We start from the raw sequence: 26,833 nt of genomic DNA on the forward strand, positions 1-26,833 counted from the left end.
GGGGTGGAGTGGGAGTGTTTGAGCCTTTCTCTCTTATTTATAGCAATGATTATACATTTCTAATAGATATTTTATTGGATTTATTTGTTTGAGGTAACTATTTGTATGTAAGTTCGATTTTCATTTATAATTTTGATAATTATATTGTAAGTATTCAGTTATAGGTGTATGTTTTATTATAGCTGCTAAAAATTTTTAGAATTGCAAATTTTGATAATACGATTTTTTTTATTTTTAATAACTTTTCACGTATCAATCATGGTAGCTTGTAGGTACATGAAATATATAGCATTTGTTATATATCTAGCTATTTTGTAATATTACTATTGTAATTTTTTGTGTGTATTACTTGGTAGAGTACAGTAATAACATTATATTTAAGATAGTATTTAGATATAATACTCTTATGGTGTTTTCGTTGAAAAATGTTTGTATTGCAGGGTACTTGTTTGATCCTCGATTTTACCTATAAGCACTCTTGATTTTAAATAAATGCCCGTTTATATGTATAAGTACTATTTAAATTTCAACTTAAAATCCAGCTGTACTTCAATGTAAGAGTTGAACGATAAAGGAATTCTTTATGTCCATATACATAATATACTTACTATTTCCGAAATAAAGACTCCCGTTTTTTCTTCGCACGAAATAGGTAGCCGGTAGGTGGGTGTACATACACTTTGTCATATATTTACTCGCCGCGCGCGGTTTATTATTGCAAAGTGAAAAAGCAGCAGCTGTTGTATGTTTACTTATAGTTATTACTTTCAATGGGGTATACAAACTGCAATTGTACAGAGTCGAAGAATGTATTCTTTGGACGTGTAAGTTTTTTCGGATTTGAAGGAAAAAATGAAACGCAGAGTGCAAATTCAATATGTGTCATTTCGCATGTCCTCGTGCAGTACTCCTCCGCGACCAGTGTGAATGACGTTATCTTGATTTCGTATCTCAGCGACGTCCTCTATATTATATACGTGGCATTAATATATGTACGGTGTCCTTACTCCTTTGTACCGAGGGCGATACAAACCCGCGGAATAGGTGACGAGAAACATCCTCCTTTTATATACTGTATTATATATATATATATTTATGTATACATAGAGAGAGAGTCCTTGTGTTTACGGTTTTGATCTATATATATATATACATTATATACTATACACGTATCCTACAAGTACAATACCAAGCATAATACTCCGTTCGAAAATCTGAAGAAAACCCGCGAACGGAATGTTCTTTGATGTACAATAATATATATAGTTACAGTACAAACATTATGACATGGCGTCATCAGCGGTAAAGCTGCAAAAATCACCTGCATGCGACTATGCGAGCGTTAATCAAACTCAATACGATGTTTTACGATTTAGTGTTCAAAAACGGTTGATATACGAAAGTGTATAGATTGAGCTTAAATAACCATTCGTAAGCCCATTGTAATGATCGTGCGATCATTTTTCATTTTCAGGGTAGACGAGTCGACTATTGGTCTACCGAACTTAAAATACATAAAAATTAATACTTACCATACTCAGTACTTAATACTTATTAAGATTATGAGAATGAATGTGCATATGAATGTAATCTGATAGTATCATTGTATGTTAATATGTTAGGTATCCTTATTTTTCAAACCTTAAGATGAAACTAAATGGTATAAGCTCAATAATATTGGTATATCGAACATGTATGCAAATAATAGGAGCAAGACATTGCTACAATGCTCTTAAAATACAAATTTGAAGACAATCGACCAATGACTATAAAAACGTATCCGTTTTAGTTTTTAGGCGTCTATATAAGTATATAGGAGGTTTATAATACAGGCTTGGTGTAGATAATAAAACCATTGAATGAAACGCAACAAAATAACGTTTCCAGCGAATCTCGACACGAGTCAGCATTCCGACAAAAGCGTGTTCGAAGACGTGTCCGCAACAAAACTATGCACAGGATGTGCAAGCCAGAACTGCGCCGCACGTACGAAATTATAAAAGGAAGGAAAAAACGCCATTGTCCAATCCACACAATACATATATATAATATACTACCTTTTACCTACACCTATATGTGTACACATGCGTATAAGGACTCTTGTCCGTTGGCTCCACTCCGAGTAAGATTGACCGTCGCAAATGTCGACGGCGGTCCACGGGACTTCTTTACCTAAAAGGTACCTATATTATATTGTGTGGGCGCGCGTACCTGCAGCACTATACATATATATGCTGCGTATAATAGTTCCGGAGGAAAGTGAGGCGACAACAATGGAAATACACGTGTAGCCGATATAAATGCGATAACTCGCGTATCGATTATACCGTGCACGTTGTATAGATGTACGTATATACCCCCGAAAAAAAAAGCAGGTGAACGAGGCAAAAAGGAGAGAATGTTATATACCTACACGAGTATACACACACACACACATATAGTAAATATATATTATTATATACATATATATGGGTTGCGGTGGACCGCCCAGCAAATGAATGGATCGGCATTTCCGGCCGTTTCATTCACCGTTTTCATACAGTGTATATTATGCTGTGGCTCTCCCGAGAGACCCTCCAGATTTTCATTTCGAAACAGGTTCCGATTTCATGCGATGCGTATACACCGCTTACACGTGTGTGAGTGTGTGTGTGTGTATTATCATATTATACACATTGTACGGTGAAAAAGATAAAAAGAGAAAATCGACCGTTAATCGCGAGCGCGCACATACACAAGTATTTCGTTTCCAAACCGTCATCAGTATATATGATATATTATTACATACATTTGACATATATATAAAGGTACGCAAGTGCGTCACGCCCATCGTAGTCAGACGTTGTTGAAATTAAATGTACGTTATAATATACCTATGTGTCAATGCGATGATTTTTTTAACGGACTCTCGAAGTACCTACGACGGTATGGAATAGGTACACTTTATACAATGCCGCCGACGACGACGACGTTTTTATATAAGAAGAAAATTTGAATATTTAACTACAACGCCCATATATATAATCTCGACGGTGACGGGACGTTATAACGACGCATCGTTATTATTGTAGCTTCCTATATTATAGGTTCACAAACATTTGAAACGCGCGTTTCATAATAATCTTATGACATAATATTCCTATACCGAAAATGATATTTGACACGGGATGAAATGTCACAATAACATAGTATATACTCGTATTATTATAAATAGATTATAGACGTTTTGGTTACGGTTTGAAATTAGAATAATATTAAGAGCTTAATCCAAGCGTTAAGATAAACTTTACAATAAAATTTAATGTATATACCTAATACGATTTTGACAAGATTATAATATATGTATATTGTATAGGTACCTATACTATTAATTCGCATTTTATCATTAATTAATTGGACGCCACATCATCATAAATTGTTCCGTTTCGCACGAACAAGAATCACTTGGGCTAATTCCTAATTATAAATGAAAAATGAATTGTCATCATAAAAAAAGAGCTTTACCGCCCGCATAGGTACAATTATTTTTACTGATCACTAAAACGAAAAAAGTTATTGTATTGTTTTAAAATCTATTATTTTTATATTTTTAAAATTTGAGTAACTTTTTCAGCAAATAATATGATAAATATGGAATAAAAACTATATTTCATAGAAAAATTCTATAATTTTTATAATGAAAATTTGATTTCGTATCTATAGTCGTATTTTTGTACACAGTCATTTCGATATATGTACAATATAATATTATCTTATATTTTATAAATCATGAGTTTACCTCCCTATTTCTGATCTACCTGTACGTTTATAATACATTTTTAAATTACGAAATTATATAAATCCAATTATATTGGCATGTTGCAATATCTTAAGTTGGAAATTATTGGTCCATTTCAATTGTATAAAATATTATAATATACCAAATAAAACGGCTGTGCACAGCTATAGACTCAATTGGAAACTGTAAAATATTAAAGACTGTTACGACACGCAATAATGAGTTCAATAAAAGTAAAGTTATAAGAATACTACCTATAACTACGTTTTTTATTTTTGAACAATGAGAGCACCCAATTTGTATTTTTATATCTGCAGTTTGTATTTCTATATATAGTGCAAATTTCAACCCAGGCCGGGCATTCAAGTCTTCCACAATCTTTATAATCATTGTGACTAATATTTAGATATGATATAAGGGTAATATTTTTTAACATTTTTTTAAAATGAAACATTCATAAGTTCATCATAAATTTAATGAATTATATCAAAGGAAATTTAATTTCAGAAGACTAAAAGAAAACTGTATTTAAAATATTTAATATCCTTAATTGTTAGTTGCTGCATGGCGATATTTTTTTGTTTAAAAATATTTCTAAATGGTAAAATGTTTTTAAAAACTACAAAAATAAATAAACATCTCAAATTAACGATTTAAGAATCAACATAAATTATATAGGTACGTATAAAAGATGAAAAACATCAAAATAATTTGAACAATTTGTCGTCGACAAGTAGAACCATGTAATATACATTTAGTTATCTATACAGCTTCTGTTGATTAAAATCGATTAATTTACCATCAAATAAACCAATCGTATATTTTGTTTAAATTACCTATGCGTATCGACGTAAAATGTGAAAAAAGAGTTCGGCTCAAATGTATCTATTTAAAAAGTCAGTCTCAATAAAATATAAAAAAAAAAATAATACAACACTGATGAAGTAAGTGGAGTGAAACGATGACCCACCGTGCACCGGATGACGGACGCAGTCTCTGCATGTATATCTTACCTTGTTAAAACTAATTTATGTTTGTTTTTCTCGTATAATTCTCCATATTATATATATTATACCTACTTGATATTACGTGTACGCCAAGGAATACGCATTATTATTGTATTATTCTATATCGATTTCGGATAATAATCACGTACGCTGCAGCAGTAAATTCGATTCGGAGTTAATGGTGTGCAGAGGCAATCGCAGGTAGGTATACCTATCTATGTAAACGCTCGTACCGTGTAATATATTTTAATGAGTCTGCGCGTGCAAGGCGGTGTGTATATATATACAGATACTTGTTAGTTGTTATATTTTGTTAATGATGTGTCTGGAATCGAAAAACTGTACGATTGCCACAATAGTAGGTAGGTCCACAACTCCAGCGAATGAGGAAAAAGAATAATAATTGTAATAATATCTAATATATTTATTACCATTTTCTTTTTTTATAACACATAATATATATGCTTATTGTATGTAATTTCCTGTATGGATTATACATTTTTTTCTTTCTTTGCACCCCCGAATAAAACAATCCCTAGAGTTTTTTCGAAACGCTTGTCTTGAAACAATAATTTATTTACATGTCTACATCGAATAACAATGATATTTTGATACTTAATGTTTAAAATTTAAAATTAACCTGTATTATAAGACGAAATATCGATATAACCAATTATATCGAGGCCAAATCTGTGGGGTTTATTTTTATTTTCATATCGATCGATAAACTACCAATAGTAAGAATTTTATTCATAATTATATTCATTTTTCATAATTTCCTATAAAATATAATATAATATATAACAGTGATAAAACTATTGACTCTGAAAACTAAGTTTATTGAGAGAACGAACTCGAGTGAAAATAATATGTAGGTACTTAAACCTAAAAAATTAATTTATCACAATGATGATATACTTTAAATAATAAACACAGTGGTGTAGTTAGTGATCAGAATAATATAGGTATTAATATATTACCTAAAAGTTACACATTTATTATAAACAATGACATTTTTTTGTTAATAAAAGCTTTTATTTAAATAAATTAAATAAAAATTATAACACTTAAAAAAATCGAGGCACGGTGTTGCTTGTGCGTAAATATTATATAGTGTCTATATTATATTGTTTTTGCGAGGAGTCTATTGCACGATTTACGAACGATATATTTAGTATCTATAAAAATATTTCGTCGATTATCGCAATCTAGTCGTAAAACAGACAAAAAATGGGATCGCCGCAGAATTAGTCAGGAAAATATATAAAAATAACGTGCATAGAATGACTACGAATTCGTGTAACGTTTTATTACACGCGTCTACCACGCGCGGTACTCGTACACGACGAATAACAATAAACATATTATAATATAATATAATAATATAATATATAACACGATGGTATATAGTCAATAAACTAATAAAATAAATAACACTATTACCGCCAACACAATATATAATATACAAATATATGTATAGTAGCCGCAGTAGCCTCTGTCTCTCTCTTCTCTCCCGCCGACACACATTTACGCGTACACTAATATACCACAACCCCCAGTGGCGACCGTATATATATATAACGTATGATATGCGCTCACGCCCGAGCCCACGACGGTGTTCTCTTTACCACCACCACCGGCCGACGTCTTATACGACGAAAAGAAGAGGGAAAAACGCCTCTAAACGTACGATAATAATAAGACGTCCGTTTTATTCGATGTCACGGGCGTCTGTAGTGCTCAGTCGTTCTTAAGGGTCGGTCGCTGCAGCTCGTTCAGTGCAAAATACACCCTCGTCGATCTCAGTCCGATCCGTCGTCTTAAATACTACTCGATATACTCATTCGTATGTAATATACGATTAATTGCAATTGTTTTTCGTCTTCCACTATTCTTGTACACGCTACCGTCAAACGACATACGTACCTATATTATTTAGTTACGCATAAATCGAATTATTTTTATACCCGGAACAGGATATTTAACACCTTTACCCGACGGTCGTCTACCCCTGCAGTGGATAAAAGTTTTGTTTTTTCGATATTCTTAGGTGAGCATTTTTTTTTTTTTTAAGTATACGTAAAGCACATCCAGACTCTACAATAACATAATACAATAATTTTTGTATTATAGTTGTGTTTAATTTAATTTTTTTCGACATTTTAGACCTCTTCAGTCCGGTTCGAACGAAATGTGTCATACCACGATTTCCGGTACCGACGACGACGATAACATGGATGAGATCTCTTCGACCTCTTTGGCATCCAACAACAAGAAAACCGGAAAACACATCGAACCCCGAAAGGTACGGAAAAGTATTATTTTCTATTATTATTTTTTGTATCGAGCTGTCGCGGAGACGTGCAATGCGGTGATGACTTACGGTTTAAAATTAGCCGCGCCACGCTATACATCACCATAGGCTATATTATTATACACAACATATGAACTTTTTTTTATTCATACTCTACGCCTATATATAGATCCGAAAGCCGTTGATGGAGAAAAAGCGACGAGCAAGAATAAATCAAAGCCTGGACGAACTGAAACGAATCGTAGTGGACGCTGAGAAATCCGTAAGTACTCAAATATACAATATATGTATATTAACCGTATAATAGATACTACGTACCGTTTACACATTAACGCTATAAATTAGTTTTTATTATACGTATCAAAGTTGGAATTAAATAATTAAATATTATTGTTGTCACGGTAAACACTATTACATAATTCGTCTAAATCCACAATGAAATATCATCAAAAATCCACATTCTTAAATGTCAAATTATTCATATTCTTACGCGCGTGTATATAAAAGCGGGAAACGGAAATAGTCGGATTATATAAGAGGGCGCTACCTATAATCCTACCAAACGTATTAGTATATCACATTATACATCCTACTTATGTACATGTACCATACAAATTTTATGCGTTGTAATATGTAGTTATACATTGGTTTATGATGCAAGAACTTAATTTATATACATTATACATAACTACATTTGTCTAAATTATTAATATGTCTCATAAATAATTATAATAAAAAAGCCCGATTCTACATAAAGGCACGCTCATAAAAACTCCTCAATACGACCTCCAGTTAAATTTATGACATTTTCGTTTTATTTTTTAGTAGGCACATCGAACCCTTCCTGATATCACACCCTCATAAGGGATAATCTACAAAACTAGAAATATTATGTAGATTTTTTTTTGAAGGGGAGGAATATGGAATAATGCTTAAAGTTGACTTAAGTCTCATTAAAGTTATGTGAGTGTTCGTTTTGTATTGACTCGGTCACACATGATGTGCATAAGAGAATGTATTTTTCATTACAATTTTTATTTTATATTTTTTTAACATCTCCAACTATTTAGTGTACCTTAGCACCAATAGTGATATTTTTATCAATAACCACTTAATAATGACCGATAAAAAAGTCACATATTATGGTGAACAATAGCTACTTGTATCAATATTATTATCTGCTAGATTTTGCTTATTTTTTGGCCTGAAGTGACAAACTAACAATCGACGATAAAAACTATTAATACCTAAATATTTAAGTAAAAGATTTACCTACATATAGAATATATTATAATAAATGGTTTTTAATAACTAATAATTAATATGATTGGACGTGGTCGTGTTTGACGTATTTTTTTTTAAGTAATCTTTTAACACAGACAAGTTTACTTGTTCGTATTATTTGAATGAAATAATTTTGATATAATAGATCAATTGATCAAATTATTTGTAAATATTGTAATACTGTATACATATACATCATAATTTATCGTATAGGTAGGTATACTATTATTTAATGATTGAATAAAACGAACTCTCATATATACCTAATATATAATACGAATTTATTCCAAAAAATAAATATCCAAAAACATTTTTTTTGTTTATCGACCAATTAGATATTATTTATAGTTTGTTAAACCGAGATTTGAAAACTTATTTTTTATTCATTATCACTGTTTGTATTAGTATAATAATAATATAATTGGACGATAAACAATATTTTTATTTAAATAAAACCCATATAGGTATATGCAGTAGGTAAAATACGTATTTAGTATACGAGCTAAACTTAAAAAAAAAAACGGTTTAAAAATAAAAATAAATATAAAATATTAATAATATTGTCAGGAAGGAAATATATATATATAATAGGTACATAACCATCGCGACATCGCTTATGATAGCTAGTCACATATTTTTAAGAGGACGTTTATTATCTATTATTGTTATTGGTTGATTGCAGGCCGGTCAAGACCTCTCCCGAGTTAACAAACTGGAAAAAGCCGATATCCTGGAGATGACGGTCAGGTACCTGAAACGGAATTCGATGGCCTCGGCGCCGTCGCCTCCACCACCCGGACCGGAAATGTACGCGGCCGGATACAGGCGGTGCATAGGACAGGTCCAAGAGCTGTTGGCCGAACAGTGGACGGACGAGCGGCGACAGACGTCCGGTCAAAGGATGATCCTGCACCTAGAATCGTGTGCGAAAAGGCTAGGCGCACCGGTGAACCGCCTGTCGTCATCGTCTTCTCACCCGGAACAACCGCCTTGTAAAAAAATCAAGGCCATAAACAACAGTAACATTTGCTCGTCCTCGTCTTCGTATTCGTCCGACGAAGACGAAAGTACCGCGACGACGGAAGACCGTAGCGCGACAGAGTTCCGTCCAGACGCCACCCCCGCAAAGTTGATGTGGAGGCCTTGGTGACGGGCTGGGACGGTGTTGTTTACCGGTAGATAACTGTGGTTTTCGCACCCCTCTCGACATACGTACACCGTAATGTAATAATATTATTGATAATAATTGTATGTTGTTTGTACCTGTTTTCCAAGACTTTAGTTCGTAAGACGTGTAAATAAATATATTGTATGTTATATAATACGATTATGTATCGTGACGAAAATGATGATTATTTTTTTTTTTTATCCCTCATAAATAACAAGACAATCGATCGAATCGTTATTATATCAATAGTTGTTTTATTATTCGTCATTACAATCATTTCAAACGGGTATGTATAATAATATATTATATAAATACTTAAACCTATACAACATCACATTGGTCTAAACGTAAAAACCGACGGTACAATAAAAATTCACTGTGCACAACACTATTCATCAAAACAGTAGCTCTCCGATTGCAAACATTGACAAAATTAATATATTTATTGCTCGTATATCTTTAAAAAAAAAGTGTGATCTTCAAAACTGTACAATAATGGCGGATAATCAAAACAATTTTATTGTTAAAGGTCTTTTTTAAAGAAAACAAAATTCCAAAACAAATAAATGAATGTTTGTAAATCGTTATAGTAGACAAAATTTAACAAGTATAATTTAAAGGAAAAACGAGCATATTATCTAAGTTTCTTTTTTTTACAGTTGATCATAATATTATAGAATGTAAATCAAGTATTGGTGTGTTGTTTGTTTTACAGTGTGTCAGTGTCAGAGAACAGAGAGAGAGAGCTACAGTTGTAGCTAGTGACAAGTTCTAAATATTAATATATGTCTATACATATATTAAGTATTCAAAATAAAAAAAAACATTTACAAATGGAATGGTACAACATTTTTTTTTTAACAATACAAATAATTAGACCCAAAAAGCCTAATTTATATTTTTTTTAATATCCACCGATAAATATAAAATAAATAATTAGTAAAATGTATGTGCGGATTCAACATTTTAGTTACTGCGTTTGTATTAATAATTATAGGTTTATAATAGTTAATAAATTATGTATGTTAATAACAATTACAGCCCAATACAGTTTATTATAATGATATTGAAACATAAGCTTATATATTAAATAATTCACGATAAAATAAAATAAAATAATAAATTATAGTTTTTTCACTATCTATTACATTATAATAGATATTTATATAATGATTAATGAGATATTTTAGTTGGTCTAATTTAACAATTTATGGATTTAGAGTAATTAAGTTTACACTAAATATAATGAGATAAATGTATTATAAGAATATTAGAATCATATAATAAGCTTATAAATTAAGTTGTAAAATTTATCTAAATAAGAATATATAAAAACATAAGTGATAAAAATTTAAAATTTTCACTTGAATATAACCAAATTTTACCAAATTGTACATCTCAAACAAATGTAATGTATTAATTGAACTAAACTTAACACTTTGAATTAAACTATACTAAAATTAATAGCATAATCTTAAGGGTTCATAAAAAAAAAATTCTTTTACAATAAAGTAATTTAATTTAAAAGGATGTTTACTTCAAAACGTGTATTGTATACGTTTATGATAAATATTCTTAACTTATTTAAGTCTTTTTAAATTTTTTATTGTATACACAGAAAATTTAAGAATATTTGTACAGGCATTTTAACAATTTTTTACAATTAACAACACTAGAACAGCACAATAATTTAAACAAGTACGAATAAGAAGTGTAAGTATGCTACAATTGTAGTCAATGTTGTAAAATACTATTCTATGACGAAGTACAAACTTAACTTAACTTCATTTTGTATAATAATTGTTTTTAACTTCTTTCATATAAATTAATCTCAGAAGTGAAGTAAAAATGATATACTTAAATGTTGGAAGTAACAGAATTTAAGACATAAAGTATAATTTGATAAAATTATTTTTTATGACTAAAATTAGTATAATAAAAGGATAAAAAATAGTTTTTATAAAATAAATAGTGATAACATGTTACTATTTTTATTGCATCATTAGTGATATTATATGATATTTATCGTTTCCAATTTTAGTTCCTAAAAGAACAAATAAGTACTGAAATTATTTAAAGTGTAAATACTGTTTTTGTTATAAATAATACTATCATAGAATTTCCATAGATCATAATACTGAATACATAAATATTAAACAAATATCAATAATTAACTTAATAACAAAATGAATGATTCACATATCATTTAATATTTAATGATAATAATAAAAATACAATAATTTTATTAAAAATTGAAATTAATTAAAAATTTTTGAATACTTCTATAAATTCAAGAAAAATAACATTTACATAGTCATTAGTTATACAAATGTATATGGACTAATAATATTAAACAATCACTATTTTTACAGTAAACTTTATAATTTATTTTAGTAAAACATAATAGGATTTAAATAAGCTAAATAATATGTATTGTCAAAGAATCTAATAAAAATAACTCATTGTAACAATATTTTTGAATATTTAAAACGAAAATAATAATAATAAATTAATTATAATATAACAAAAATGTTTAGTATAATGATAATAATAATAAACTCCAATATTTGGTTACCTGGCATAATATGTTGGCTTTAAAATTGTACCCAATTAGGATTAGAATTTCCACCTGATTGAGAAGTATTATTTGCAGAAGTAAATTCACCCCAATTATTTGGATTTGTAGATTGATGTGATGGAGATGATGTTTGTGAGGGTGGTGCTGGAATGGTTTTTACACTGGAAGAACCTGGAGGTGGCGGTAACAGTCCTCCACTGCCTGAAATTGTTGGTCGAGGTTTAGTCTGTTTATTAGCCACTCCTTCACTGCCATCTTTTTTCTAAACACATAAGTAAGTTGAATAGAAATATTATTAATTGTCATACCAACAACAATTATTAAAGCTTACAGTAATTTTCATATTAATTTTAATTGTTTCGCCTTCTTTGAATTTGAGATCCAATTCTTGTTTGGGTTCATTCTTTTCCTTAGCAATTTCTTCACAGACTTTGATTCTTTTAAAATGATCTTGTAAGGCAACATTTAAATCAAAACTATCAGAACGATCACCAAATCCAAGACCAATAAATGCAGCACGACCTAATTTAAATATTATAAACTCATTAATTATTATACAAACATTTTAAAAATGAGGTCATAAGCTACATACCATTTTCATCTTGGATGCGCACGACAAAGTATCTAGAAGAATCAGAAACAGACTCAAGAGCCACGCCTGGGTACTGTTCAATGGGGCATTTAGCAAATAGTTCACCATTGTTACGGTCTTCAAGTTTAAGAGTGCATGCATCACCCACACTGACAATTCTCAAGCGACCAGTCCAAGTTGGTTCAGCGAGATTCCAATCAGCCGCCCTAGAAAAACAATTAAGTATAACGTACAAACGACTGAATAGTACAGTACACACAAGTGAGTTAATAATTTTGTATATTGTTTTAAGTTTAAATTGCAATCATTAAGAATTACAATTGACAATAACAATTGCCAAATATTGAAATATCAAACAAATCCAAATTAAATTATAATCACCTGTATCCTCTGTTGGTGGTTCTTGGCGGTATTTTGAAAACGAAAACTTCGTTTTTTACCAATAATATGCTTTCGTACGTGTCCATGATTGCCTTTAAAATAAAACGATGAAAAACTAATACAGAAAAAGGGTTCGATTCATTCAATTCAACAAATAAATGTATTGTTCTTCTTGTAATCGTGTTAAAAAATATATATCAAATTTGACTTTATCACTGTACAGTTACGTTGTTTTTTCTTTAGTCCATGAACCGCGGGACGCTTGAAGCACGGCGTATATTATAATATTTTGTAGTCGAGAGAAATCATTAATTCATTTTACTCCATGACAATGCGTATGTAAATTATTTGAATAATATAAACAGTAACATTATGTAAACACATAAATAACAACCAGTCTAAAATTATTATAAAATATTAATAATAATAAAAAAAATAATAACTTTCGATGAATTCTATGTAGTAAGGTCAATAAGGCCAGTAAGGGTAACTACCTAATCTATATAATATATATTATTATTATGCTAAGCAAGAACCACATTCACCAACCTTTTCCAATAAATCAAGTGTAGGTATTCAATATTCATGTATTCAACTCTCAGATTGTAAGTGTATTATAAAATTGTACATGTACACTAGGTACTGTAAATCTAATATTGAATTTTTTTTATAAAAAGCTGTTTATGTTGGTTTGATGATGAGATATCTGGCAATGATTAACTTCAAGCTTAGAGATTTTTGGTGTAAAAGATACAAAAAGCATACATCAAAATTCAAAATTTATTCTTAAATCCAAATATTATTGATTGACGCTTGTCATAATGTGATCATTCTCGATTGATATTTTTTTATTTTTTTTTTCATAAACTTGAAAAGTTGAAAATGATTACCTATTTAAACTTCCAAGATAAACCAAACAATGAAGCAACACTACGGAGAGCACTATAAGATAAAGTGTCTATGTTTCGTAGATTTTGATATTTTTGAGTACATCAGTACATGCATGCAGGACAACAGTTAAATTGGTTCCTTATATTTTTAATTTTTATGTACCTTTTTATATAGGTATAGTGTATAGCTATGTATTTATCTACCTAACACATAAAAATACAGGTAAATAATTTAAATTAAAAAAAGTATATTAAATTTATTAATTATTAAATTATTCTTGATACCTTAAACTTAATGGTTAATGTTTGTATGTAATGAAATCTTGAAATCACACCAGTGTCATATTTTAGATTCTGAACAAAGTGATAAATAATGTATTAATTTTACAATGATGTGTGTGTGTGTGTGTACAGCATATAACTTATCGTAATAATGCTTAAATTTGAAACTTCGAGCGGGTGGTTTCCGATGGCAAAGTGAATATCCTTAATGCATTATAGAGGCCAAAAGTATAAACATTTTCCAACAGTTTTCAAAAATTTCGATGTAAATCAAAAACTTAAAACGGCCAATCACTGTAAGTAGGTACTTAACATTTTCACCAAATGTTTATATTACTTAAGTGTTATTATCTACACACAGCTAAATATTCAAAATATTATGGCTTTTTTGGGTTACTATAATAGACTACTATAGACTATAGACCACTGAAATTTTCAATTTTTCTAAGTATTTTTTTTTTTAAAAAAGTTAATAAAAAAACTTGAAAATTTAATACAAAATTTTAGTAGTCATAAGTTGTTTTTATTGTAGTTTAAAAAAAAAAATCAATTATTCTTACATCCGGGAAATATATTATATAATACTATTATAACATCGTTAAATGAATAACAAATAATAATGATTATTAAAAAACAACATTGGGCGTGGCATTTGTGGGTTTTCGCATCATACAGCCAATCAGCTCGCTATACTTACTATATTACTTTTCTATTGGTTATTATTATTATTGTATGCGTTTTAACTTATCTTAACTTTTCCAGTCTTATGATTAAGTTCGTCAGTCGTATTTGGAACGCTGCAGTGATCTATACTTAAAACCTCACATGACCGTTCAAAGCACTGAGCCGTTGTCACATCTCATAATATACGTCGACAATAAAAATTGATTCATCGTCGATTCTATAAATACACTCATTCTGTGCGGTGGATCGTGGGCGATTGCTTAACCAGGTACGCTTTAAACAATTACTTTAATATATTATAACACGTATACGTATAATTTATATTTCAAAATTCAAATTTTATGAGAGAGACACATAACTTATATTAGGTATGTTCCCTTCTCGAAATAAATGAAATAAAGATAGGTATACAATATATACATACTGTTACCTACTATAGGAACACGTAGATACTTATTGTTTCGTTTTCAAACCAAATAGTGTGTTTAGACTTTAGATACAAATAACATAATTCTGTACAAATCTGAAAATGTCAAAATATTAGACATGTTCTCTAACAAAAGTGATACTAAAACCTCTAGAAAACCGCCAGGTATAAGTGGAATAACACTATAACAGTAAAAAATTGTTGACGATCGTTGAACGGTGTGAATTTGTATAAGTACGTGACAAAAAATCGGGACTTGCTTTTAAACTTTTAAAGTATAGATTATTCGAAAAGTATACGTGGTAGATCCCTACTTGGAAAATTTCACTAGTTATTTAGATTGGCATTTTCTTTACATGATTTAATTTTCAAAATATTTCGCTTATTTTAAGGCTATTTATAGACATTTGAAATATTCGTTTTATTTAGTTTTTTTATTACAATATCGATAACATTTTTATGACTAAGTCAAAATACTTGAAAATTTCATACAAAGTTCCTCATTAGTTAGTCTTGTACCTAGTGATTCAAAAATTATAAGAATATGTAGGTACAATTTTTTTTATTAGTATTTGAAGTTCAAATATTGATAAAAATTCTTCTTAATCATGAATATTTGCAAATTATTTTGTATTTATAATTCATAATTTTTTTTGTATAAGTACCTAGCTTAGTGTTAAAAATTTAGTATAAGATTTTCCACAAGTTTGGCTTACAATAGGTATAAAATAACTTAAATTTTAGTGTATTCATAGGCCATTAAAACGTTTAAACCCCCTTTTTTACCACCAAATTTAAAATATGTATCCTAGTCTAATAAATCATCAAAGTTCAGAATCGTTTTTTCGTACACAATGATACCTATCATTGGATTTATATTTAATACATCCATTATAGTGACCTACTATACAGCAGAGCGTTACTCACTTGACTTTATCTCTTTTAGATTCGGAACGAAGTGATGAATGTATTGATTTTACAATGATGTGTGTTTTTTTTTTTTTTGTGTCTGTGTACAGCATAACTAGTCGAAATAATGCTCCAATTTCAAACTATGGGGGTGGTTTCCGATGTAAAAGTGAATATCCTTGGTGCATTATAGAGGTAAAAAGTAAACATTTTCCAATAGTTTTCAAAAAAATCGAGAAAAACACAAAAAAAATGACGGAAAAACGGCAATTTTTACGCAAAACCAGTTTTCGACCAAATCGATTTTTTTTTATGGTTGTAATTCAAAAACTAATCACTGAAAATACTTGAAATTTTCACCAAATGTTAATGTCAGTGGTATCTGTATATAGTTAAATTTTCAAAAAAATTTGACTGTTTTTGAGTTATTTATAGACCACTGAAATTTTCGATTTTTTTGAGAAATTTTTTTTAAAGTGTCGATAAAAAATTTTTGGATGACCAAAAAGTTTTAAAAATTTAATACAAGATTTCTTATAAGTTGTTTTTATTGTAGCTAAAAAAAATTAAAAATCGTTAGTCACAATTTTTTTTTATAAGAGTTTATAGTTCAAATTTTTACGAAATCTGTCGAAAACTCGAAAATTTGCAAGTAATTTTGAAGTTGAAAAATCATAAAATTTTTTTCTTTTATAACTAAGTTTTGAAAATTTGGTACAAGGTTCTCCATACATTTTTCTTCAAATATCTGTAAAAAAAACTACCGGATTCAGACAAAAATTTTTTATGAGTGTTTGAAATTTAAATTTTTACAAAACCGCGTTAAATAACGGTTTAGCCTCAAACGATTTTTGATATTTGTTATAATTCAAAAAGTATAAGTCGTAGATACTTGAAAATTTTACCAGTTATTTAAATTGGCATTTTCTTTACTTGATTTAATTTTCAAAATATTTTGACTTTTTTTGAGCTATTTATAGACAACTGAAATTTTCAATTTTTCTGAAAATTGTTTTTTTATGTGTCGATAAAATCTTTTTGGCCCTATCAAAATACTTGAAAATTTAATGCAAAGTTCCTCATAAGTTATTATTATAGTGATTAAAAAATTATAAGAATACATAGGCACAATTTTTTTTTATTAGCATTTGAAGTTCAAATATTGACAAAAATTCGTCAAAACTATGAATACTTGCAAATTATTTTGTAGGTATATTTCATAAAAATTTTTGTATAAGTAGCCTAAGAGTTGAAAATTTAATACAAGGTTTTTCATAAGTTTAGCTTACAATTATTATAAAAGAATTTAAATTTTGTTGTATTCAAGCCATTAAAACATAAACCACCTTTTTCACCAACCACTAGAAATTATATCCTAGGCTGACAAATTATCTTTGTTCAGAATCGTTTTTCGTATACAATGATAACTATCATTGGATTCAAATTTAACACTCCTATAATATATAATAATGATCCATACGGCACCTAATGTACAGCAGAGCGGTACTCACTTTTTTTAAATATTATTTTCTAAAAATTGGATTTTATTTTTTTTTTTTGCGGTTTGGTCTTATTATATTTGAGTATATATATTAGAATAATTGTAATATCAGCTTGAATACTATATAGGAATAGTATTATAGTGTGTTTAAAAAGTAGATTAATATATTAGTTGAATGCGGTGAATAAAATTGAGAGTTAAATTTGAAATAGAAAGATTCGCAAGAGCCAGATTAGTTGAGTTAAAGTAAATGTGTATGTATAATATTATTATTTATGAGAACACCTTATTGAATCATAATATATTATGGTTTTGGGAGCCAATTCAATGGTTTCATCACAGAATAGATACAATGGTCTCATAATTCATATGCATTGTTCCAGTATTCCAATATGGCAATGACAATATGCCAATATATTATTTTTACTTGCATTAATTTTATTATTTACATTGTTATACATTTTTTAAACATATTTTTCTTTACGAGTATACTGATTCGTATTGAAGTCGAGAGTTAGATCTTAGATACGGTTAAATACTTTTCGCTGGTAGGTAGGTATATACCGCAGTACAGTACGTAAGCACGTGTATAACTTTTTGAATACTCGATCTTGAATCGAAACGCATCGATCGGCGCATCCTAGTTGCCTCCCAAAATATACGAATTGCCTCCCGTCCTTATCGTAAATAAAAAGGTTAATTTACACTATATAGTTGCCTCCGATGATCAGGTAGTTCATAATATTATATACGAGTTGCCTCCTAAAAATGTTCACATTAATTGCCTCCCATATAGAATTAAGTATTGGTTCATAAACTTCACTGAACAGTTCCACATAAATAGATAATGTTTATTCATTATTAAAAATATGAGACTTGGTAAAAATAATAAAAATATAAAAAAAATCAATACAAATAAAACATATTTTACTACTTATTAAAAATATATAGTGCAGTTAAAAAACATCAGTCTTAGGTATAATATATAGAATAATGTTAAAATAGTTTTTGGTAATGTTTATTCGTTATTAAAAATTTCAGACTTGGTTAAAAACAATAATAATACAAAAATAAAACATATAGGTACTCTTAATTAAAAATATATAGTGCAGTTAAAAAACATCAATCAAATAATAAATCAATAAGTTAAACAAAATAGGAAGTAGTACCTATTATTAGTCAATAAAATAAATGTATGGTAATAATAATATAATATACATAATATAATAGTAATATATTATAATGGTATATAATGGTTATTTATAAAATTGCTTAGGCTTGTATTTTTTAGCCAATTTGTAGGTACTCAAAATTTGATATTTTTTTTTTTCATTTAGCTTTTTTATTTGGGTATCAACTATCAATGAAAATTATTTTGTTTCTAATTTGTAATCGTCCATGTAGTTTAAGCTTATTAGAATTATGTATTAAAATTACAGTCTCAGTCTGAATTAATTTTAAAACGTCAATAAATTTGAATATATTAGGATGCGGAGACTCAAAATAACTATTAAATTTGCTATGGAAAGATTCACATGCATTGGTTGTGTGATGAGTGCTGGAGCTTTTTTCCACCCATATATGAGGTGGAAAAATTGAATCCTCCGATATATATGTATCTACTAAATAGTCTGAAAATTGAGTTATTTTATCATCTAAAGGCTAGTTCCATTGAAAACATATCTCCAACTTCCGCTGGGCTTAAAAATGATAAGCCAAATATGTACGTTAAATATTGTCTTATCGAATCGTCATTAGAGTATAGGTATTGCGAAGCTAATCTAAGTGATTGAATTTTACGCCACCAAGCCCCAATATGAAATCGACAACCTCTTATAGAAATAGGTATTTGGCCATATACATGTTATAGAATTGTGTATAGCTTTTTCAAAATCAATATAAATTATGTTTGGCTTAAAATTACTATCTATTTTTAAGCACAACGTATTTAATACATTAAATATATATGTAAATAAATATTAACTAGTATATGTTTGTTCACTTTTATCTTTTAACAAAAAAAAAAGTAAGAGGTATGTAATAATTATTGAGAAATCCATGAATAGTAAATAATTGAGTGAAATATTTGGTTCAGTATAGAAATGTTTCATCTACATATTGAGTATCAATTTTTACGAGAAATTTCAAATTAGTTTTAGTAGAAAATAAAACAATTCCGAATTCTATATCATTGTGTAATAAAAATTGTTCATTTTCATAAATAATATCTATCTCTTCTAAAACATTATGAACTTCATTTCTCGTTTTAGGTAAGTTCGGCAAAATTGAGCTACGAGCTCGATGTAAATTTTTTTTATGTATTATACATCGGTAGTTGTGATAGTGTCTATTTTGTGGTGTCTTAATTCTGCATGTAATAACTTTGAAGGCCTTTCACATAATAATGTTTCAGTGACTGCTTTTCTTTTTAAAGAGTTACTAATTTCTTGCCTATTAAGTACTTGTTCAGTTAATGCTACATAATTATTATGGATCAACTTACTTTCATCGAATAATACTTTCGTCATTTTCATCTACTTTTAAAAAAGCCTTACATATTTTTGTTGTACAATTCCACCGTTCTTTGTTGAAGGCTAACTTTTGTTGAAAACTAAATTTAAAACTTTTAATTATTTTAACACGTTTGCCCTTTTCACTAAGTATATTTTGCACTTTATATTGATCCATTTTAAAAATGTTTCTAAAAAATAATTTGTAATAATAATATTGTACAACGAGAACGAGTGTTAGAAATCAACTATAAACGTTCTAGTATAAAGGTCTGGTTTGCATTGTATCTTATCATTACACAAAAGAGTTTATTATCTTAATGGTTAATCGTATAGATAATATAATCGTAATCAAATATCAAATACGAAAGTAATATCGTACAACAAAAGTCATAAATTACGACTTTGAAATTACAAACTTATTTTGATACATGATGTTTACAAATTTTTGGAACCACTTATATATTTATTATCTGACTAATGGAGGCAATTAGTATTAGACCTTTTTCGCGGTTTATGATAAAATTTAGGGTACGTCGTATACAAATTATGGGCATTTTTGACTTCGGTAGACAACTAGTCTGCGGGAGCATCGATACACTCCATTCTGACCATTCTCCAATTTCTACATAGAAAATCTTGTGTATAAGAGCGTATTCGATGACTAAGATAAATTTAAGTATAATAAATTTCGATGTAATAATTGTCTGAATAAAAATGCATTGAAGATTAGAATATTAGATTATGATTGCCATCGATTTATAAATCAACTATGCTTTATAAAAATAAATATGTTCAAAAAAATATTAAATTTAATTTTTACATTGATCTTATACGATGACATTTAAGTTTTAATACTTGGTTCGCGTATATTAATCGTATTATATATCTTCTATTTACATTAATTATATTTCACGATAGTTTATACATTCATAACACCCAAACTATAATAAGACTATATTTTTACTAATAGTATTTTGTAAATATGATTTAAACGTCGAAGAATTGAAAAGAACTGTTCACTGGAAGCAATTGTAATTGGGAAAGTATTGCTAATATAATTGAAAGTCTGTAAATAGTTGATCTTCACTGAAATTATTTAAAGCTGAGATTGTATTTTTAAGCATCTTCTTTTTTGTTGATGTCACATTGTGAATTTGTTCATCGTAAATTCGTAAAGTTATTTCATTTACTTTAGCACCCTGATAAATATGTTCTTGAAAGATCTTAAAATTTATATTATTAGATTCTTGTAAATTTATTTAACAAGTAAAATTTATTGTCTTTAGTAAAAATTTTTATAATTTATTAATTTCTTATCAAATTTCCAAGAAAAATTATTTAAAAATTGTATAAATGTAGAATGAAATCCTGTATACTACATTTCCGAGATGTTATTACAAGATTAGAACAATTTTTTTTTAGTTATTGTAACTAGGTAAATATTAGAATAATAGTTCCTAAGGATTTGCTTTTATTTTCTAGATAAATTTCCGCTTCCGCTTCTGTTTGTAATTGAACTACTGCACCTTTTGTACTTATAATATACACTAAAAACATCATCAGAAATTGTCATTACTAACGCTTGGTACCTACGTATTATATTCCTTTTGTCTTTTTCTTATCAATTTTTAAATTATAATGGTAGACTTATTTAGAACACTTTAGAGTTTAGTCGTTTAAACAATATAAGTGCACAAATTAAAAAATTTCCTTGTTTTTAAAAAATATGACTACATTGTAAAATAATTTATGTGTCATTCATTTGCTATAGGTACGTACATTTAGTAAATAAATATAGTAAATGTGTTACAGACCATACTATACATTTTATATTATTACCGAACGATAGGTATCCAGGTAAAATGAACGAAACTTTAGAAATTTAAGATAGTATCTAGTCAATTAAAATAAAAAATGCTGCGAGATCTTTTTTCATTTATAGACTATAAATATTAAATAATCATGTAAAATAAACATTATATGTCTATGGACTAGATTTTCGATTTGATCAAATCCTAAATGGCATCCACAAAAAATAGTACCTATATCAAACATTATATAACAGACGAATAATTATTGAATTTAAAAACGAGCGGCAAAACGATAGACTGGTAATCCATGGAACAAAAATGATACCATAAAAAATAAAAATTACACTGATTGTGATAAAAACAAGTATTGATATCAAACCATTACAAGTAAGTTTTTGAAGGAAATGAGATTTGTATCATTATTATTCACTTTAGTTTTGTGGTTTTGATGTTAAAAATTTAAAAAAAAATTTCAATTGTTTCCGTCATATTCTCATCTTAACCATGACGCCTAATCCTCCCGAGGTAAGAAATAATATATTTAAGTTTAATAATTATAATATGGTAATAGATATATCTCAATACATAGCTATTTCGTATCTGATTGTTAAATAATATTTAAATAGGGCTTTGTTTCAATAATTAAGTTATATCGTTTTTTTCTCTATATTTTATCATATTTACTTATAACATTACTTATTAATTTGTATTTTGCTAGTAGACAATTTCATAGTGTATGTCTTTGTTTTTGTTACTAAACTGGCAATTGTCTAAATTATGATTTGTATATTGATTGTTTGAATCAAATAATATGCTATTATTAATATGTAATATATTGTTAGGATTTTCTAAAGCTTATTTAGCTGATCAAATTTGTTTGTGGTTTAATAGTTGAAACTGTAAATATATTTGATGTATTGCTAGATACCTAGTATTTTACAAATATAAATGTAATTATTTATTGAGGTTTAAAATTTATCTAATAATTTTATTATAAAGTAATAAGTTTCAAATGAAGGTACAGACATAATGGCTTATTGAATATTGTGGGTAAAAAATAAAATAAAATACATTAATGTTAACCATAACTTGGACTGTTCTAATAATGAGTTATACTCGTAATACTGTTTATTAATTGTGTTAAAAATGTGTGTTTAGTTTATGGAGGTGGATCAAAATAGTAGTTCTAGGGGAGATGGTTTTAAATCATATTATACAACTAAAATCGAAGAACTGTTATTAGTTGTAGCAGAAAAAAGTATGAACCTCAGACGTTTACAAGCTCAGAGGAATGAACTCAATGCTAAAGGTATTTAATTAATAATTATAATGATAAAATATGTGTTTTAATAAATTTGAGTATATTCTAATAATATTCTTATTATATCATACAAGCTATTTAGTGATTGTTTTGATTTTTCATTTCTAGTGAGGTTGTTGAGAGAAGAACTGCAATTACTTCAAGAACAAGGTTCTTATGTAGGCGAAGTAGTGAAGCCAATGGATAAAAAAAAGGTGCTTGTTAAAGTGCATCCAGAAGGAAAATTTGTCGTAGACATTGATAAAAACATTGATATCAATGATGTTACACCAAATTGTCGAGTAGCATTGCGTAACGAAAGTTACACATTGCACAAGATTCTACCCAATAAGGTCTGTAAATATTTATTTTTAATATTTAATTTTGTTGTATGTTAATTTGATTTTGGATGTAATGATTTTAGGTGGATCCTTTGGTTTCTCTTATGATGGTTGAAAAAGTACCAGATTCCACTTATGAAATGGTTGGTGGATTAGATACACAAATCAAAGAAATTAAAGAGGTTATTGAATTACCCGTCAAACATCCCGAATTGTTTGATGCTCTTGGTATTGCCCAACCAAAAGGTGTACTGTTGTACGGACCTCCTGGAACTGGTAAATTAACATAATTTTCAATTAGTGCTGAGCATTATTTTGATCTATCCGGATTACGGATTACAATTATTTAATCTGAATTTTGGATCAATCTGTTTTATTCAGATTCACGGATCCAATCCGTTGATTCGGATTTTGGATTCAATCTGTTGTTTTGGATTTCGGACTACATTTTTTATTATTATATTATAAACAATCCTATTATTATATTGTCAATCATTTATCTCAAACAATATTATTCAATAACATTAACATCTTGTAATCTTGTGCCCTGTGCATTACTTATTAAGTATTAGGTACTCTTTTGTCTCTAGTAGTGTAGTCTCTTACGGATGTCAGGAACTAAATAATAGGTCTGATACTTACTTCTATGCAGAGTACTTATCTACATCTAATATCATATTTCAATAGTTTTCAAAAAAATCGAGAAAAATGTGAATTTTTATGCAAAAACAGTTTTTGACTAAATTGATTATTTATATGGTTGTAACTCAAGAACAAATCACTGTAAATACTTTAAATTTTCACCAAATGTTTATATTAGTGTTATTTATATATGGTAACATTTTTAAAATATTTTGACATTTTTAAATTTTAAATATAATTTTTCCAAGTATTTTTTTTTTGAATAAACCGGTTTTATATCATAATTTGGATTGGTATTTTAATCCGGATTAAACGGATTGTTACTTTTGTTTCGATCCAGATCAATCTGGATCGGTAATTCAGATACGGGATAATCCGGATTTGGTGCTCAGCACTATTTTCAATACCTATCACATACATATTTATCTTACACTTTTATTTTGAACAGGTAAAACTTTATTGGCTAGAGCGGTCGCTCATCACACGGAGTGTACATTTATCAGAGTATCTGGTTCTGAACTTGTACAGAAATTTATTGGTGAAGGTTCAAGAATGGTCAGAGAACTCTTCGTTATGGCTAGGTATGATTTTTAATTTCTTATATTATCAAATAATAATTTTATTATACAGATCACTTAATGTTATTGCAGAGAACATGCGCCTAGCATTATTTTCATGGATGAAATTGATTCTATCGGTTCGTCACGTATTGAATCTGGCAGTGGTGGTGATTCTGAAGTACAAAGAACTATGTTGGAATTGCTCAATCAGCTTGATGGTTTTGAAGCAACTAAGAACATTAAGGTGAGATTACTTTAAGTAAAAAAATATTTAATAGGTAGACTTTTATAATTAACATAGGAAAACAATTCCAGGTCATAATGGCAACCAATCGTATTGATATTTTGGATACCGCTCTATTACGACCTGGACGTATTGATCGTAAAATTGAGTTCCCTCCACCAAATGAAGAAGCTCGTTGGGATATTTTGCGTATTCATTCTAGAAAAATGAACTTAACAAGAGGTATTAATCTAAAAAAAATCGCTGAACTCATGCCTGGAGCGTCTGGAGCTGAAGTCAAGGTAATGTGATTCTCCGTGTTTTAAAATATAATATTTGATTTATTTAATAAAATAACCATATTAATTTTATTTATTTTACATAAATAGTTATTACAATTTTAAGTTTGTAAACATACTAATATCAATAATTTATAGTGTTGATATCATTCAGTGCTTTTAATTCTTTTGCAATCAACATTTTTTTTATTTATTTTTATTTTTTATGTATCGCAAGACAACAATTATTTTTGAATAGGCTACTGATTTATGTGTTTTAGAGAATGGTGCAAAAAAAAAAAAAAACTGGTTAGTGAAAGTATAGAATACTTTGTCATTGGATTGTGATAATAATGTGCTAACAATACTTGTACTTTGTAGTTCAAACTAACTTGATAATAGGAATAGTATCATGGTTTCTGTGTTAGTTTCATAAATTTTAATTTACAGTACCTCAAGTTTTTTACAGTATAATAAATATTAAGTTTTTCAAACTTAATTAATAAATTTGTTTTCTGAACTATTGATTTTCTACATTTCGTAATAAAGTATATTATAGTTTGTACATCACTATAACTTAAAATCGTTTTGAATATCTTTTTTAAAGATATTTTAAGTAATAAATTAAGATTTAAAGTACAAATGGAAGTACTTCCAGTTACTATTTAATTACTTATTAATATTAAGACTTACATTTCTTATATATCATCACAAACATCAATACGTAACCTCGATAAAGTTATCTTTTTTATGCAATTGTTTATTTATCCATACTAAAATTTAAAAAAACAAACTTTATTCAATTTTTTTTATCAAACCTTTTATGTTGCAGGGTGTATGCACAGAAGCTGGAATGTACGCATTACGTGAAAGACGTGTGCACGTGACACAAGACGATTTTGAAATGGCAGTCGCTAAAGTAATGCAAAAGGACTCTGAAAAAAATATGTCTATCAAGAAGCTCTGGAAATAAATTTCAAATTATATTATATTCCCATATTGTATCATCTTTCTGTTCTTTTTTTTATACGGCAATTTAAATGTAGTTATTTAAAAGTTTGTAAAATAACTAAAAAAATTATTCATTAAATTAATACTATAAGCTGCCTTCGATTAATAAAATAAATAATTAATGTCGTATTTTATATATTTTTGTTCAAAAGTCTTATTTATAGAACAAAGAATCTGATAAGACATAAATCACTTGTTGAATCCGCATGGTAGTAAGACAGTTTTATATTTGGATGGTTTTCAACTAACTGAACATATGTTTAAATAGATACATCATACACGCTGGTTCAAGGTAAAATTAAGTTAGATACGTTTTGTTTTAACTGTACTTTGAGATTTAACTATTTATATACTTGTAA

The 26,833-nt window shown here is 28.3% G+C and overlaps 3 protein-coding genes across 3 annotated transcripts; 2 read left to right on the plus strand and 1 right to left on the minus strand.

Annotated features, from left to right (window-relative positions):
* Window positions 1-6,498: 6,498 nt before the first annotated feature.
* Window positions 6,499-9,729, plus strand: LOC114133109 (transcription factor HES-2-like). Its single transcript, XM_050204679.1, has 4 exons — window positions 6,499-6,835; window positions 6,952-7,090; window positions 7,269-7,361; window positions 9,066-9,729. Exons 2-4 carry the CDS (start codon window positions 6,977-6,979, stop codon window positions 9,531-9,533), a joined length of 675 nt encoding a protein of 224 aa, XP_050060636.1. The 5' UTR covers window positions 6,499-6,835; window positions 6,952-6,976; the 3' UTR covers window positions 9,534-9,729.
* Window positions 9,730-9,782: 53 nt separating this feature from the next.
* Window positions 9,783-13,294, minus strand: LOC114133110 (NECAP-like protein CG9132). Its single transcript, XM_027998732.2, has 4 exons — window positions 13,103-13,294; window positions 12,722-12,927; window positions 12,461-12,651; window positions 9,783-12,391 (listed from the first exon to the last, which is right to left on the minus strand). The coding sequence occupies exons 1-4, from the start codon at window positions 13,186-13,188 to the stop codon at window positions 12,146-12,148; spliced, it is 729 nt and encodes a 242-aa protein (XP_027854533.1). The 5' UTR covers window positions 13,189-13,294; the 3' UTR covers window positions 9,783-12,145.
* Window positions 13,295-22,481: 9,187 nt separating this feature from the next.
* LOC126551428 (26S proteasome regulatory subunit 8) lies at window positions 22,482-26,610 on the plus strand. The gene is made up of 8 exons (XM_050204676.1): window positions 22,482-22,644; window positions 23,278-23,428; window positions 23,549-23,772; window positions 23,844-24,036; window positions 24,851-24,983; window positions 25,053-25,206; window positions 25,278-25,487; window positions 26,296-26,610. The coding sequence occupies exons 1-8, from the start codon at window positions 22,624-22,626 to the stop codon at window positions 26,434-26,436; spliced, it is 1,227 nt and encodes a 408-aa protein (XP_050060633.1). The 5' UTR covers window positions 22,482-22,623; the 3' UTR covers window positions 26,437-26,610.
* Window positions 26,611-26,833: the final 223 nt, after the last annotated feature.

The sequence above is a fragment of the Aphis gossypii genome, chromosome 3 (genome assembly GCF_020184175.1).
Source record: "Aphis gossypii isolate Hap1 chromosome 3, ASM2018417v2, whole genome shotgun sequence".
NCBI classification, from domain to species: Eukaryota; Metazoa; Arthropoda; class Insecta; order Hemiptera; family Aphididae; genus Aphis; species Aphis gossypii.